Source organism: Octopus sinensis, linkage group LG6 (genome assembly GCF_006345805.1).
Source record: "Octopus sinensis linkage group LG6, ASM634580v1, whole genome shotgun sequence".
Taxonomy (NCBI): domain Eukaryota; kingdom Metazoa; phylum Mollusca; class Cephalopoda; order Octopoda; family Octopodidae; genus Octopus; species Octopus sinensis.
In genome coordinates, this window is record NC_043002.1 from 82956250 (window position 1) to 82974016 (window position 17767).

Below are 17767 nucleotides of genomic sequence, written 5' to 3' on the forward strand. Positions count from 1 at the left end.
GACAGGTTCCCCGATCCCTTATCTGGTGGGCTATGCAGAAACTGGAGATTGACAAATGGTTAATAAGGGCTGTACAGGCCCTTTACAGAGAGACCGTTCTCTGCTTTAATGATTTGGTAGGTAGAAACTGAAAGAAGCCACATGAAATGCACACTTGCCGGTGCTGCATTATTACCCCCATGCCGATGGCATGTAAAAAGCACCCAACACATTCTGTAAAGTGGTTGGCATTAGGAAGGGCATCCAGCTGTAGAAACCATACCACAACAGACAATCAAAGTCTGGACAGCTCCCTAGCTGGCCAGCTCCTGTAAAACAGTCCTGCATGGAAAACGAACATTAAACAATGATGATAATGATAGAGTCCAGCAGGCGGAATCTTATGAACAATCTTTTAACCAATCAGTGTGCAGCTTGGACATCATGGTTTATGTATTTATGTATGTATGTTTGTGTGTGTGTGTGTGTGTGTGTGTGTATCCTTGTCCTGACATCACATGATAGTTGTAAATGAGTGTCACTCTCATACAAGCAGTGTCATTCATTTGTAATATTCTGTGACGAAATTACCTTACTTGGAAACATGTGAGGGTTGGCGACAGGGAAGGTGCCTGGCCATAGAAATATATGCATCAGTAAATTCCATCTGACCCATGCAAGTATGGAAAAGTGGACATGAAAATGATGATCAGGATATATGATTGAACTTGTCTTTAACATTTAGCAAATCAATGTTATTAACTGACTTTTGTTTGTCCTACTTGCAGACATTCAAGAAGGTTTTAGTAAGAATGTTCCAAGGACTAAACAAAGATTCAATATTTCTGGAGACGAGTATGCACTTAAACCGCTTTCCTCATGCTCATATTGAGTGTGTTCCTGTAGACGATGAAGAAGGTGCTATGGCCCCAATGTATTTCAAGGTGAGTTAACAATAAATAGCATTATTCATTATTCCCATTTTTTAACTTTCTCAATATATTTTTAAAAACCCTAGCACCAACAGTCTAGTGTTGATATATGACTTTGCGGTTAAGAAGTTTGCTTTTTAATCATGATATCAATCCCCCCGCATATATATATATATATATATATATATATATATATATTATATATATATATATAATAATATTAGGGAGTATATCCAAACTTACAGGGAAAAATTAGATTTAGGATTAAATTAAATTTCACAGTATAAATATAAATTAAATTAGAGATAAAACCACTATTAGGCAACTCAAACAGAGATAGACATAAACCAAAACATAAAAAACGAAAAATAAATATAATTAATATAATATATAATATATATATAAAATATAAAATTTAAAATTTAAATTAGAGAAATTTGAAATTTTTAAATTCATATTTATAAATTTTTATAGTTTTATATTTTAATTTTAAATTTATAAGTTTTCAAACTTTTAAACTTTTAACCTTTTTTTTAAACTAACCAAAAAGTATTAAAAGTTTAATATAATATAATAAGTAAAAAATAGTTTAAAAGTTTAAAAATTTATAAATTTAAAATTAAAATATAAAAATATAAAAATCTATAAATATAAATTTAAAAATTTCAAATTTCAATAATTTAAATTTTAAATTTTATATATATTTTGTGTATTATAATAATTATATTTATTTTTTGTTTTTTATGTTTTGGTTTATGTTTATCACTGTTTGAGTTGCCTAATAGTGGTTTTATCTCTAATTTAATTTATATATATATATGTATGTATAAATATATAGATACATATATAAATATATTATATATATAATAAAAGGAAAATAGACAGTTCATATTGACATATGTTAATTTATTAACATATTATATTATTACAATAATATGAAAATAAATATAAATGCAATCCCCACAACTGTTTCAATTCAAACCCAAAAACCAACCACAAATTTATAAAATTTATATTATGGAAATATTTTTGGGTAAGAATCTCATCAGGATAATGGACAAAAATCACATATGCCTGTGCCTATGAAGATAATGAAAATTATATTTACTTATGAATAACAATAACACAGCTGTCATTTCTTTATTCATTCTTGTTGTCTATTTGTCTTATTCTTTTCTCCCTTTCCGTTTTCTTTTGATTGCAGAAAGCAATTCTTGAGTGTGAAACTGAATGGAATATGAACAAAAAATTGGTGGATCTGACCAAAAAAGACATACGGCGATCGGTAATTCTGTTTTTGTAGTTAAAAAATAAGGTTCTCATCACACTATTTATTAAAGATCTCTTTACTCTTTCATTAGTTTCAGTCTTCAATAATCATGCCCCTGCTCACTTGTGGTTTCTCTGATGAAATATTTTACATCCCTTAACACAAGGCTCAAAAAGATTATTACTGTTGATAATCAGTATGTCTCTAATTATCACTCCCACAATGACATGAAAAATTGTAATTGTAGAATACCCAACAATGACCCCTTCGGGTTATTGCCTGCAATATTATGTCATTTATAGATGCACTGTTTATACAGGGCACCAAAATTCGATAAAACTATACATCGAATGCAAGAAATGATACTTATCTCATGTTTGTTCATTTTCTTATATCATCCAGAAATCTTCCACCTCATTAGCAAATAATATCCATGACCACAACTTCCTGTGATATTATCTGGTCCATTATTGGGACTGGAAAACCTTATCAAAGTGGGCACATAAAATGCATAAATAGTGTGATGAGAACCTCTGGAAATATTATGTGAGAATACAAAAACTTCTTAAGAAACAGTATGGTGCAATGCATTCTACAAACATCAAATTTTCAAAATGTTTAGATATTACTTGTATGCTCTCCACTTGTCTTAGATAATAATTAACCTGAATTGTGACCTAATACTTTTGTGTTTTATATATCTTTCTTCATTTGCTTACATGTATAAACTGAGTCCATTAAAATTACAATATACTTTATTCTTATGATACCTTAAAGTCTCTATATTTCCATTCATAGCTACACAACCCTTTTATAATCCCTCCTTATGCATTTTCTAATTCACCTTTTTTTGTCTTCTTCATTTTATCTTCATATTCTAAATAATAATAATGAAATTATTGTATACAGTGCTCAGGTGCACCACAACTTGTCAGAAAGTGCATATAAAGTACATGCAGTAATGTAGAAATGTCTGGAAAGCGAACAATGTATGAGTCAGATACATACTTGTGTGTGTATGGAGGGGAGAAAATCAAATGTAGTGTTGGCGAATCTCAGGAAGCATGGAAGTTTGGAAGGATGCATTGCTCCGACAACTAACAACCGATGCCGGCAGTTTGTTCCATGCTTCAGCAACTCTCAGCGTGAAAAAATGTTTCCTGAAGTCATGGGAGCTGTGCTGTTTTCTTACTTTGTAAATATGTCCACGGGTGTTAGATGGGTGGAGTTTGAAGAGGTGCTCAGAGTTATTGTTTGTGCGATGGTTGATAATTTTATGGGTGTCTGCCAAGTCAGCTGCCAGACGTCGGAGTTTCAATGTGTCCATGCCCAGGGAAGTAAGGCATTCAGGATATGGCAAATGCCTGATGGAGGGTATTCTTTTGGTTGCACGTCGCTGAACAGCTTCCAGACGATTGATGTCCTGGGCAAGATAGGGGTTCCAGACCGGTGATGCAAATTCCAGGTGAGGTCTTACCATAGCTATATAAAGTCACAGATAGATAGCCGGAGAGCGGCTCACAAAGGATTTGGTGAGTGATGCCAAGACACCCTCAGCCTTCTTGACAATTTTAGCGATGTGTTTTGTCCAACGCAAATCACTGTCGACATTAACACCCAGGTCACGTTCACATGAAGACTTTTTGAGATTAGTGTTGTGGAGGGAGTAGGTGGACGCTGGGTTTCTCCTCCCAAAATGCATGGTGGTACATTTGTCCACAGCCAGCTTGAGTTGCCAGTCCATGATCCACTGCTGCATTGTGTCCAGGTCTGCTTGCAATAGAGATCTATAGTGTACAGGATTTTACCTCTTTATTTCGAGGTACAGCTTGATGTCATCTGCATATTTCAGCACTGTGGCATTCTTTAAGTTGGCATCTATGTCATTAACATATGCAACAAATAAAAGGGGGCCAAGAACAGATCCCTGTGGTACACCAGATGTCATCTCATAGGGCGAAGAGTGCTGTCCTAGAACTGTGACAACCTCTTTTCAGCTGAAAATAAAGGACTTTAACCAGTTATATAGTTCGTGTCTTACACCCAACGCAGAAAGCTTCACCATAAGTCTTTTGTGTGGCACAGAGTTAAAAGCCTTAGCAAAGTCCAGGTAAACAACATCCACCCAGGATCCGCGATCAGTGATTTGGGTAACATCCTCAAGAAACTCGATGAGTTGATTACAGCAGCTGGAGTTAGGAATAAATCCGAATTGTGACGGCTTGACGAGGCTGTGAGACTTCCAGAAGTTCCAGAGGGTTTCTCTTATTTTCTGGTTCTTTTCATTTTTTAATTTTTTGCATTTCTTTACATTTTTATTGAGGTTCCTCTCTTGCCTGCTTGCTCAGTTGCCTACACTATATTAAGAATGTCATAAGGTCATCTGTCACTTGGCAGGGGTGCCCAACTACTCTCCTTCTTTCTTTTGTTTTCTTCTTTTTCTTTTAATGAATTCTCTTTGACCTCTTTTCCTCAAACTTTGATTTATGACTTTATATATATATATAATATATATATATATATATATATAATATATATATATATAAAGCAAATAAGAAAATGGAGAGGATAATAAATTGACAAACATCATCAGCCTGTAGACATTCATTTATATCTATTTATTAATTGATCACAGGTGCAGGAGTAGCTGTGTGGTAAGTAGCTTGCTAACCAACAACATTGTTCTGGGTTCAGTCCCACTGTGTGGCATCTTGGGCAAGTGTCTTCTGCTATAGCCCCGGGCCGACCAATGCCTTGTGAGTGGATTTGGTAGACGGAAACTGAAAGAAGCCTGTTGTATATATGTATATATATATATATATATATTTCTTTACTACCCACAAGGGGCTAAACACAGACGGGACAAACAAGGTCAGACAAACGGATTAAGTCGATTATATCGACCCCAGTGTGTAACTGGTACTTAATTTATCGACCCCGAAAGGATGAAAGGCAAAGTCGACCTCGGCGGAATTTGAACTCGGAACGTGACGACAGACGAAATACAGCTACGCATTTCGCCCAGCGTGCTAACGTTTCTGCCAGCTCGCCGCCATTATATATATATGTGTGTGTGTTTGTGCCCCTAGCATTGCTTGACAACCGATGCTGGTGTGTTTACGTCCCCGTCACTTAGCAGTTCGGCAAAAGAGACCGATAGAATAAGTACTGGGCTTACAAAGAATAAGTCCTGGGGTCGATTTGCTCGACTAAAGGCGGTGCTCCAGCATGGCCGCAGTCAAATGACTGAAACAAGTAAAAAAGAGTAAAAGAGATATGATTGTAATCAATTAAACAGATATAGATGAATGTCCACAGGCTGATGTTTGTCAATTGATAATCCTTTCCATTTTCTTATTTGCCTTATAAATTCTGGGTAAATTTCTGTTTTACCCCAACACATACCTGGTATTCAATTGCAGTGCTGCCCAGCAATAGTAAGCACTTAGATATAAATACGTAGGTATACACCCAGTAGTATATTGGATATTTATTATCCCTTAGGTGGTTGCATAACCTCTAACTCATACAGACATATATATATATATGAACAGATAAAAATGAAAAAAAAGAAGGAAAAAAACAACAAACGTGAAGATGAGGATGTGCACAAGAAATATATTAGCTTGAGAGTTGGTGAAAGGAGAGAGTTTATTGTTTTGAGCATAGCTCTTCGTTGGAAACAGTCCAAAGGAGGAGAAGAAGAAATCGCCAATGAGTCATGTGTAGTTACATTTATTACAGTATACACACACATACACATGCACTTTCAGTATATCAATAAATAAAGTTTGACAGCGAATATTAAATGATGACGATGATGTAACCGAAAAGTCACCAAAAAGTAACCAATAGTCTATTTCGTTTCTATTTGTAGATTCCCAAAGGATTCCCATTCTTCAGTGTTAACTTTGGTATCCAAAGTGGTTTTGCACATGCAATAGAAGATGAAAAACGGTTTCCAATTAATTTTGGCAAGGTTAGTAAATATTTCACCACTTTCTTTCAATATTATAGAGTAAGTGTTTCTCACAGATTATATATATATATATATATATATATATATATATGAACTCAAATCCTGGACCAGGCTGCATGTTGTGTTCTTGAGCAAGACACTTTATATATATATAGTGAAGGCACATGACTCAGTGGTTAGAGCATCAAGCTTATGATCGCGAGGTTATGAATTGGTATATTTGATAAAATTATGATGGCTTCTAACACTGGTGAAGAAAGAAATTATATGGTTGTCACTGTATTTATCTGTATATGTATGTATATGTTATCTAAGTATATGTGTGTGTGTGTATGTATTGCTGTCTTAAAACAGATTGGAAATGGTTGTGGTGATGATGATGATTAGTTAGTTAGTTAATTTGGCTCAAAAGCAAATAGCAAGGCCATGTAGGGGGACATGGAGTTAAGTACAGGGTGGTGTTCATGTAAAGAGTTCAGGCCACTTGAGGTCAAGGGAGGCTTTGAACAAAGCGGTCGTCGGCATCTTCACCATCTCGTCTGGCAGCTTGTTCCACGGATCCGCAACCCGGACGGAGAAAGCTCCTCTCCTTCGATTGAGATGAAATCGTCGCAGGTAGAGCTTTTCGGAATGACCCCGCAGCCGACGCTCTGGAGCAGGAGTGAAGAACAGCTCTTTCGAGAGGTTACACTTTCCGCTTATGATGTTGTGGGCGAGAATGAGATCACCACGGCGGTGGCGTTTTTCAAGAGAATAAAGGTCGAGCGTCCTCAGCCTTTCTTCATAGGACAAATTTTTGAGACCATGAACCATGCGGGTAGCCAGCTTCTGGACTCTTTCGAGATGCTGTATGTCTTTGAGGAGATAAGGAGAAGAGGCTTGAATCCCGTACTCCAATATGGGTCTCACCAGCGTGACATAGAGTGGTAGGAATATGGCTGCTGTGAGCATTCCGAAATGATGTTATGGTGATGATTCCCATACTGAGTGGTGCATTATGTTCTAGAGCAAAAACACTTTATTTTACATTGCTCCAGTCCACTCAGCTGCAAATGGTTAACCCTGCAACAAACTGGCATTCTGTTCAGGGGGAATATTGGCCAGCTCATCTAGCCAGCGGGGGGAGGGGTCATTTGGAAAATAAAATGATGCAAAGTGTATTCTGACCAGTAATGTATAACAACATTCAACAGCCTGGTCAATCATGTGATTATAAGATGTCTGTCTGTCTGCCTGTCTGTCCGTCTATCCATCCATCCATCCACACACAGGCCTGGCTGTGTGGTAAGAAGTTTGCTTCCCAACAACATATTTCTGGGTTCAGCCCCACTGCAAGGCATCTTGCATAAGTGTCTTCTGTTATAACCTTGTGCTGACAAAAGTCCTGTGAGTGGTTTCGGTAGATGGAAACTGAAAGAAGCCTGTCATGTGTGTGTGGTTTATATCTCTGTATGTGTTGATAGGTTTGCTCGTTGAGAAAAATTGAATGACGGCCATTCAAAAATGTATGTGTATGTGTGTTGTTTACTTGTATTTGTAAGTATATATATATATTGTATATTTTTAAACTTTTTTATATTTTATATTTATACTCTTATATTTATATTTTCATATTCCTTTTTATATTTTATATTTTTTTAAAAAATATATTCATTTTATATTTATATTTATATTTAACATCATCATCATCATCATCATTTAACGGCCACAATCGGACGGTGCTTTTTACGTGCCACCGGCACGGCGCTGGCAACGGCCACGTTCGGATGGTTCTCTTACGTGCCATCGGCACTGGTATCACAGCTACAATTTCCATAACATATATATATAATTCCTTTTATATCGCAATTGAGTAAACCTATCAATAATGAACCTATAATGACTACTGGAAACAGTTGTAAGTCAAATTTACTACAGTAAAGAACAATATGTAATGACCATTATTTATGCCTTGTCTTGTATATCAGTCTGTATTAAAAAAAAAAGACCCAATATAACTGAAACACAACCACGAATTGACAATATTGAATGGTTAAATTGCCACAAAAATAAGCCAAGTTCTTTACTAATCTAAACAATATTGATAGCCTGGCATACTAACACAGAGTTTATAAAATATTTTACCTGGATTGATAATCCCTTGATAATAACTCTGATTTTATATATATATTATATATATATATATATTATATATATATATATATATATATATATATTTATTTATATAAATAAGGATAAGATCGTTAATTTAATTATCGATCTTATCAAGTGGCCAGCATGGGAATAAAAACTTTCAAAGTTAATAATTATTATTAAAATTATAATTTAGGGGATCTAAGAGATACCTCCATGCTGGAAATAGCAGCCAAAACTTGACTCTAAAACCACATTAAATGTTCATACAGCACCAGCACTCTCTTGGTGCTGTATGAACATTTAATGTGGTTTTAAAGTCAAGTTTTGGTTGCTATTTCCAGCGTGTAGGTATCTATTAGATACCCTAAATTATAATTTTATATATATTTTATATAAACGGTGGTGCATCAGCATGGCTGCAGCTCTGAGCTGAAACTAGAAAAAAAATATATATGTATGTATGTATGTATGTATGTATGTATGTATGTATGTATGTATGTATGTATGTATGTATGTATGTATGTATGTGTGTGTGTATGTATGTATATATGTATGGGTTTGCATATATATATATATGGGTAGGTGTTTGTATATGTGTGTGTGTGGATATGTTATTGGGACTGTATGTGTGCATCTGAATGTTAGTGTCTGGATTTTATGTATATCACTGAATGTAGGTATATGTGTATGTAACTAAATCATCATCATCATCATCTAACTTCCATGTACCATGCTGGCATGAGTTGGATGGTTTGACAGGATCTGATGGGCCACAGTACTGCATTGTGCTCCGGTGTCTGCTTTGGCATGGTTTCTGTGGCTGGATGCTCTTCCTCACATCAACCACTTTACAGTGTGACCTGGGTGCCATTTTCCATACCACTAACACTAGTGAGGTCACCATGCAACCTGCAAGACCCTGAGAGTGCAGCTTCACATAAGAGGCTGCAGAGTAAAAGTATGAGAGAAGTGGCTAGAGCAGAACAGGTTTCTTTCTGTAGAAGATAAAGTAGGAGTGTCAAGGATGGAGCTGGAAAGGGATGAAAAATGTTGTTGATGAGGTTTCAGGGTGGATCCTCGAGGGATGAGGTTGGTAGAAGTGAGTGGGACAGAGGGATCAGGAGCATTGTACATGTGAGAATAATTGTGAATCATTCTACAGCTTAATTTTATATATCTAAAAAAAAGTATGATGATTTGTTAACAATGAAATAGGTTTTAAGGTTACATATGTAGTCTCAAGTACCATAGTTCACAATTGTACTGGCTAAAATATATCCTTTATGGAAAGATAAGTAATAAGTAATAAGAAAGATATAAAATTGAGTATTAAAGATTAAAATAATGAAAAGGAACTAAATGAATAATCTTAATAACTAATGAGATTAAGTATAAAAGGTATATAAATCTTATAAAAAATATAAATATATACTAGGATTATATCAATTGAATAAGTGAGTATCTTATGATTGTAAACAGGTTTTAAATGTTTATAATTAAGGCTAAGCTGAAGGGTAAGTATATAGAATATAGAGTGTAAACTTCGATGGAGCAAATAAAATATTTCTCACAATATGAGAAAAGTTTGCTTAACAAAAAGCAAAAAAAACCTGCCTCTACACTTGAGGCAGATTTTCTTAGGTTGATGCTCTTGGTGTCAGCAACCCTTAGCTGTTTTGAAGTAAGATATCTCCTGATGGCCAGCCATATTTTTGCTGAATACTGGAAATGACACTAAATTAAATATTGAAATGACACTAAATTGAATATTGAAATTTAAAAATTCAGATATGTTCGTCTGTCATGGGAGATGAGAGCCTGATGTGAAAAGAAAGAATTGTCTCTACAATGAAGAACTTTGTTCAAAAGACAAGTTTCTCATATTTTCTTGTAAATTTATTGAAATTTAAGCAATTTTCCCATTGTAGACCACATTTGCTTTCTCCAAACACTATTTTTTTCTTTTTTATTTGACTTATGAAGGAATTTAATTGCAAATTTGACCTTATTAAAAGAGTTTGAAAAATAAGTAACAGTGATAACATTTAAAAAAATGCTAGCATGGAGAACGGACGTTAAACAATGATAATGATAAATATAGGCATGGCTGTGTGGTAAGAAGCTTGCTTCCCAACCACATGGTTCTGGGTTTAGTCCCATTGTGTGGCACCTTAGGCAAGTGTCTTATTTCTCCAATTGGGTGTGACTTCCCAGACTTAGCAACAAGCAATAGAATGTTGTACCTTGCAATCAATTCATCATTCTCCCGTTTACTAGTTTCCTGGAGTTGCGTGCTGAATGTTTGTATTTGCTTTTTGAAAAAGGTGCTCAGTTCAAAAAGGATGACAATGGCTTGTCCTTGTCAGAATGCTTTGCATCAAAGTGATACGTCAAGCGTGAAGGTTTCATTGCTCCATTGGTCAGTGTTTGATGGCAAAGAAGGCACGTTGGTAACTGACAGTTCTGAGGAGAGAGAATAAATCCAAATGATAAATAATTGCTACTGTACTGTCAACAAATTTTCTTGACTGGAGGCTTCAGTAAAGTGAAAATGTGAAAACGAATTTCTATAGATGGCGTTAGAAAGGCAGCATGGTATTCCCAAAGAGAAGACGTCAATAGAGCAGAGTGAGATGTCACATCTTTACTGGAGCAAATATGGATCTAGTTCGTTTGGCTGCCAGTATTTCAAAAATTAAAGTTTATTGCAAATTTTAGAATTTGGCACATTAATGTACCTTTCCAAGCTAAATTGCTGGAGTTCATCATCATCATCGTTTAACGTCCATTCTCCATGCTAGCATGGGTTGGATGGTTTGACTGGGGATCTGGGAAGCCAGAAGGCTGCACCAGGCTCCAGTCTGATCTGGCAGTGTTTCTACAGCTGGATGCCCTTCCTAACGCCAACCACTCCGTGAGTGTAGTGGGTGCTTTTTACGTGCCAACTGCACAGGTGTCAGGCGAGGCTGGCAACGGCCACGATCGGATTGGTGTATTTTATGTGCCACTGGCACGGAAGCCCAGAAAAATGGTTTTAAAAAGTTACAGAGGTTTAAAGTTTAATCATTTTCATCCAGTCAAGAAACACAATTTCAAATCTGTCATTTTGTGTGACAGCACATTTTGTCAACATCCTGAAAATAGCATTTGTGTTTTGATATGAAACCATAGAATTATGCACGACATATAACCCCTCATAACTTTTTTATTTTTCGGAGTTTTCAGAAAATATTTGCGAATTTGAATTCTGTAGGCGAGACTTCATACAATTATGCAAAAAAAAAAGATGTAGCAGAGTGTGATTTAAGGCCTAGGCCTATTTGGCTGCTATTTTTAGCATGCATGACAACTATCTCAATGACTGCAACAAAGATATTCAATCGATAAACAAGTCCACTTTTTTAAATACAAAAGGATGTCTCATGCGAGTAGTCAAATCGATAAAAGTGCATCCTTATTCTAGGCATGCCTAGATATCAGTAAATGCAGACTTAATTTCCAAAAATTCATTGTCACCCCCAAAATGTTCATATCGCCCATCAAAATTTCAAATCACTCACCATTTTCTAGAAATTTGCCCATTGCCCCACCTGTAAGTTGAAATCGCCCACCAGTGGGCGATATCACCCACATTGCTCTAGATGTTATTATTTGAATTTATTGGTATCTGATTGTTTGATATAATTAACCAAGTTTGTTTAACATTGAATGCTTTCTAAATATCTACTTGGATTTCTTAATCCCTTTTACCTTGTGTTTTATATATATGTATATATATGGTTCAAATGTACAAAAAAAAAAAGAACAAAACAAAAGACAGAGACAGGTGAGGGAACAATAAATAAGGTATAAATTTGATGCTCTGGAAAATAGGAGATGTCTTTGATGTTTCAAGCCTATGCTCTTCAACAGAGACTCACTTAGACCTTTGACATTAACGAACTGGTGTTGGAACTCAGTTTACATATGCTTCAGAAAAAGTGTTTGTTGACTTCAGAGTATTTAAGTAAATGACTGGAAAACAAGAAATCATGTAATGATCTACATTAGTTTACAGATATTTCTACTATGAAGTACAATGCCCTCAAAGTTGAGTGCTTGTGTGGCACCCTATAGCTTCATCAGAGCTATAGGGTGATAGAGAAACACTGAACCATGAGTGTATTTCATCTTTTAGCAGAAAAAGTTGTAAACTAATGAAATTCTTACAAGCTTCTTTGTCACCCTGTCGATTATCTTATGTTGTATATATAAGTATATATAAAATTAGAATGAGAATTTTTAGCAATAAAAATGATTTAAGGCTACATGCATAGTCTCAAGTATCATAGCTCACAATTGTACTGGCTGAAAGATATCCTCTATGAAAAAATAAGTAATAAGAGAAAAGAAAAATATAAAATAGAGTATTACAGATTAAGATAATGAAAAGGAACTAGATGAATAATCTAAATAGCTAATGTGATTAAGTATAAAAGGTATCTAAATCTTATAAAATATAAATATATATTAGGATTATATCAGTTGAATGAGTGAGTACCTTATGATTGTAAACAGGTTTTAAATATTTATAAGTAAGGATAAGCTGAGGGGCAAGTATATAGAATATAGAGTATAGTTTTGGATGGAATGAATAAAATATTTCTCACAATATGAGAAAGCTTTGCTTATCAAAATACAAAAAAGTCTGCCTCCACACTTGAGGCAGATTTTCTTAGGTTTGATGCCCTTCCTGTCAGCAACCTGTAGCTGTGTTGAAGTAGTTGGCCAGCCATATTTTTGCTGTATATTGGAAATGAATGACACTCAATAACAAAAATGATGTGATATCAAGACAAGAAGACAGAAACATACATGTGTACACACTCACATAACTATATGCATACATATTTGCATATATGTATATATATGGAGAGGGAGAGAGGGAGAGAAAAGGAGAGAGATAGAAATGCAAACTCTCCTTGCTTTCTCCAAACACTATTTTTGTCTCCTTCATTTGCTTTCTGTTTATATTTAGGTATGTAGGTTTTTAGATATTTGTTGTCTCTGTGCATATGTGTATAAATGTACAAAGGGAAATACAAGATAAGGAAAATGTAAAAATTCTTATTTAGAATAAAAGGAAGCACCTGAAATCTCTCCAATCTGAACTTCCACAAAGCAGATTGGAAATCGATCCAAAAAGAGATCCTCAGAGAGGACTGGCCGAAATGTCTCTCCACATCAGACATTGACATGAAACTAGAATGTTTCATGTCTTTTGTGCAAGCCATATGCCAGAAATATGTCCCAGAGCACAAGGCCAAAACAAATAGGAACAAGATTCCAAGGAAGAGGAAGATCCTCATGAGACGACAGACTAAGGTTGCAAATTGACTCAACCAACATCCCAAAAGTAGCGAAACGTCCCGCCTAAAAACAACACTGATGGAGATGGAAAAACAGCTGCAACAATCCTATGTGAAGGAGAAAGCATACAAAGAAGCATGGGTTATAAAAAACATTAAGTCAAACCCAAAGGCCTTCTTTCATTACGCAAAAGAAACAGCCTCAGTACACTGCAAGATAGGACCCCTCCTCCAAAAGGATGACTCCCTCACAGACAGTCCAACTAAGATCAGTGAGATACTGAATGACCAGTTCAAAAATGTCTTTACCACCCCGTTGGAAAACAGACAAGTGAATGAGCCAATGGACTTCTTTGCCGCCTCACCTATAACCAGCGAGGCAGTTACAATGGAATGTATTGACATTAGTGAAGAAGATATAATACTAGCCATAGATGAAGTGGATACAAACTCAGCTGCTGGTCCTGATGGTTTCCCAGCAATCCTCCTCAAATCCTGTAAGCATGCCCTGGCAAAATCCCTCCAGATTCTCTTCCAGAGCTTTCTTACAAATGGCAAACTGCCAAGTAAGCTGAAGGAGGGAATAATATGCCTAATACATAAAGGGAGAAGTAGAGCAGATGCCAAAAACTATAGGCCTATCTCTCTGACTTCACACATCAGCAGAGTCATGGAACTGATTCAGAGGGAAACTAATCGCATTCCTTGAAGAAAATAACTTGCTGAGTGATACCCAGCATGGTTTTCGACCATGTAGGAGCTGCCTGACCCAGCTCTTACAACTTTATGACTGGGTGTTGAGGCAGTTACTCAACAAATCAAATGTGGATGTAATATACCTTGATTTTGCGAAAGCTTTTGACAAGGTGGATCATGGTATGATATGCCACAAACTGCATGACTTTGGCATAGCTGGAAAACTTGGAGAGTGGTTACATGACTTCCTGAAAGATAGGAGTCAGGTAGTAGTGGCTAATGGAGCCACCTCTATGAACACACAAATAGTGAGAGGTGTTCCACAGGGCAATGTCTTGGGACCACTGCTTTTTATAGTGGCCCTCTCAGATATGCCCTCAAATGCCTGGATAGCCACCCTTATTAGCTATGCTGATGATACGAAAGTCTTGCAGAAAATACAAAACCCCAGCGATGTTGCACACCTGCTGCAGGAGTTGGAATCAATTTACAGACGGACTGAGGATAATAATATGCAGTTTAATGCTGAAAAATTCCAAGCCCTGTGCTACCAGCATCCAAAACTGAATATGAAACTTACAGGGTATACTGCTCCACAGGGAATTTCAATCCCAGAGCCTAAGTTAGTGAGGGACCAGGGTATCGGCATGAGTGATGATACTGCTTTCCAAGTACACATTACCAGGATGGCGACAAAGTGCAGACGACTGGCTGGATGGATCCTAAGAACATTCAGAATCAGAGATAAGGAAACGATGATGGTCCTCTGGCGGACATTCATCCTCCGCCACCTGGATTACTGCTCACAGCTATGGTCACTCACCAGTGAGAAATTAACAGCGGACTTGAAGCAATCCAGAGAAGATTCACAAAGAAGATTGTCTCTTTGCAATGGTTCAGCTACTGGGAAAGGTTGAAACTGCTAAGACTCTACTCCCTGGAGAGAAGACAGGAGAGGTATGCAGTAAGATCCTGGAAGGAATTGTGCCAAATTTTGGCATTGAAAGCTACACCAATGCCAGAACGGGACGACACTGCATAGTGCCAAAGATCCCAGTAACACCATCATGCTTCAGGACCAGTTACTGTAACAACCTGGGTTTCAAGGCCCCTCATATATTCTCCCAAAGAGTCTGAGCAACTTGCACAAAGTAGATGTAGGGGTTTTTAAATCAAAGCTGGACCTCTTCCTGTTGAGAGTCCCAGATGAACCTACCTCACGGCAAGAGGTGCAATTGAGGGTAGCTATATCAAACTCCATTCTTCATCAAGTGCCACATATTGGAGGAGGCTCTCAGTAATAACAGTGTAGCAAAACGACAGTGCATCAGCATGGCTGCAGCTCTGAGCTAAAACTAGAGAGAAAAAATATATGTATATAGATATATGTATATATATATGTGTAGGTATATATATATATATTATATATATATATATATATACATATATACAAATATATATATATATATATATATATATAATATATATATATATATATATATATATATATATATCATCATCATCATTTAGCGTCCGTTTTCCATGCTAGCATGGGTTGGACGGTTCAACTGGGGTCTGGGGAGCCCGAAGGCTGCACCAGGCCAGTCAGATCTGGCAGTGTTTCTACAGCTGGATGCCCTTCCTAACGCCAACCACTCCGAGAGTGTAGTGGGTGATGTTATGTGCCACCGACACAGGTGCCAGACGAGGCTGGCGAACGGCCACGCTCGGATGGTGTTTTTATGTGCCACCGACACAGGTGCCAGACGAGGCTGGCAGACGGCCACGCTCGGATGGTGTTTTTATGTGCCACCGACACAGGTGCCAGATGAGGCTGGCGGACGGCCACGATCGGATGGTGTTTGTTACGTCCCCAAAGCACGGAGGCCAGTCTATGCGGTACTGGCTACGGCCACGTTCGGATGATTTTCTTGTGTGCCACCGGCACTGGTACCACAAAGATACAAATTCCATTGATGTTCATCTATTTTGATTTGTTTTGATTTGATTTGATTTTCACTTGCCTCAACAGGTCTTCACAAGTGTCACAAGAAGGAAGGTATGCACAGGTGGACTGACTACGTCCCAGGTAGGGGCCACGGGTTATGGCCTGACTAGTCTTGCCGGGTCTTCGGATGGTGTTTTTATGTGCCACCGACACAGGTGCCAGATGAGGCTGGCGAACGGCCACGATCGGATGGTGTTTGTTGCGTGCCCACAGCACGGAGGCCAGTCGATGCGGTACTGGCTACGGCCACGTTCGGATGGTTTTCTTGTGTGCCACCGGCACTGGTACCACAAGATACAAATTCCATTGATGTTCATCTATTTTGATTGATTTGATTTGATTTTCACTTGCCTCAACAGGTCTTCACAAGTGTCACAAGAAGGAAGGAAGGTATGCACAGGTGGACTGACTACGTCCCAAGTAGGGGCCATGGGTTTTGGCCTGACTAGTCTTGCCGGGTCTTCGGTTGGTGTTTTTATGTGCCACCGACACAGGTGCCAGATGAGGCTGGCGGACGGCCACGATCGGATGGTGTTTGTTATGTGCCCACATCACAGAGGCCAGTCGATGCGGTACTGGCTACGGCCATGTTCGGATGGTTTTCTTGTGTGCCACCGGTACTGGTACCACAAAGATACAAATTCCATTGATGTTCATCTATTTTGATTTGGTTTGATTTGATTTGATTTGATTTTGATTTTCACTTGCCTCAACAGGTCTACACAAGTGTCACACACTTGCCTCAACAGGTCTTCACAAGTGTCATAAGTAACACATATTGATAAAAATGGTAAGACAACAAAAGAAAGGAAGAGACCTCGATATTATGTAAATAGAGGAATTTATCTGTAAATGTAATATGTGACATTCGGTAGGCATGATAAAACTCCAAGTTTCGGATGCTGAGGTGGAAATCCATGCTGCTATCTCTTCAGTTATCTGGTCATTGGAAAAATGCTATGAAAAATGACCGTTATAGAAAGAGGAATTACTGTGTGATTGACCATTATTAAGACAAAAGAGCTATTCGAATAACCACTAAGTAAGGGGGTAAAAGTTCATAGTATTCGCGTAAGCACGCCTGTTCATACCTACACATGTGTGCCCGCACACCCACATGCGTATGCCTAAAGCTCTACATTCATCCACTCTCACTTGAAAAACGTACACAGCCTCACTCCCATCCTTCGCCAAATGTATATGCATATATACACACGTCTACATAACCACAAGCACAAGAAAAAAACAGGGTTAAGGGTAACAATACAGAAAATAGGCATAAGGGTGTATACAATGAGTATATATGCACATACCCTTTTGCACACACACACACACGCCTATATACGCACATACCAGTGAGGGCTTTATCTAGCAGCACTTTAGAGATAGAGGCATAAAGAACTGCTAGATAAAGCCCTC

The 17767-nt window shown here is 37.3% G+C and overlaps 1 protein-coding gene across 2 annotated transcripts in view; it reads left to right on the forward strand.

Annotated features, from left to right (window-relative positions):
- Window positions 1-17767, forward strand: part of LOC115212766 (CWF19-like protein 2) — a 71666-nt gene that overhangs the window by 35586 nt on the left and 18313 nt on the right. For both annotated transcript variants that reach the window (XM_036504099.1, XM_029781440.2), the window contains exons 15-17: window positions 768-923; window positions 2116-2196; window positions 6059-6160. In XM_036504099.1, the coding sequence (XP_036359992.1) occupies window positions 768-923; window positions 2116-2196; window positions 6059-6160 (339 nt within the window). The remainder of the gene's footprint in view (window positions 1-767; window positions 924-2115; window positions 2197-6058; window positions 6161-17767) is intronic.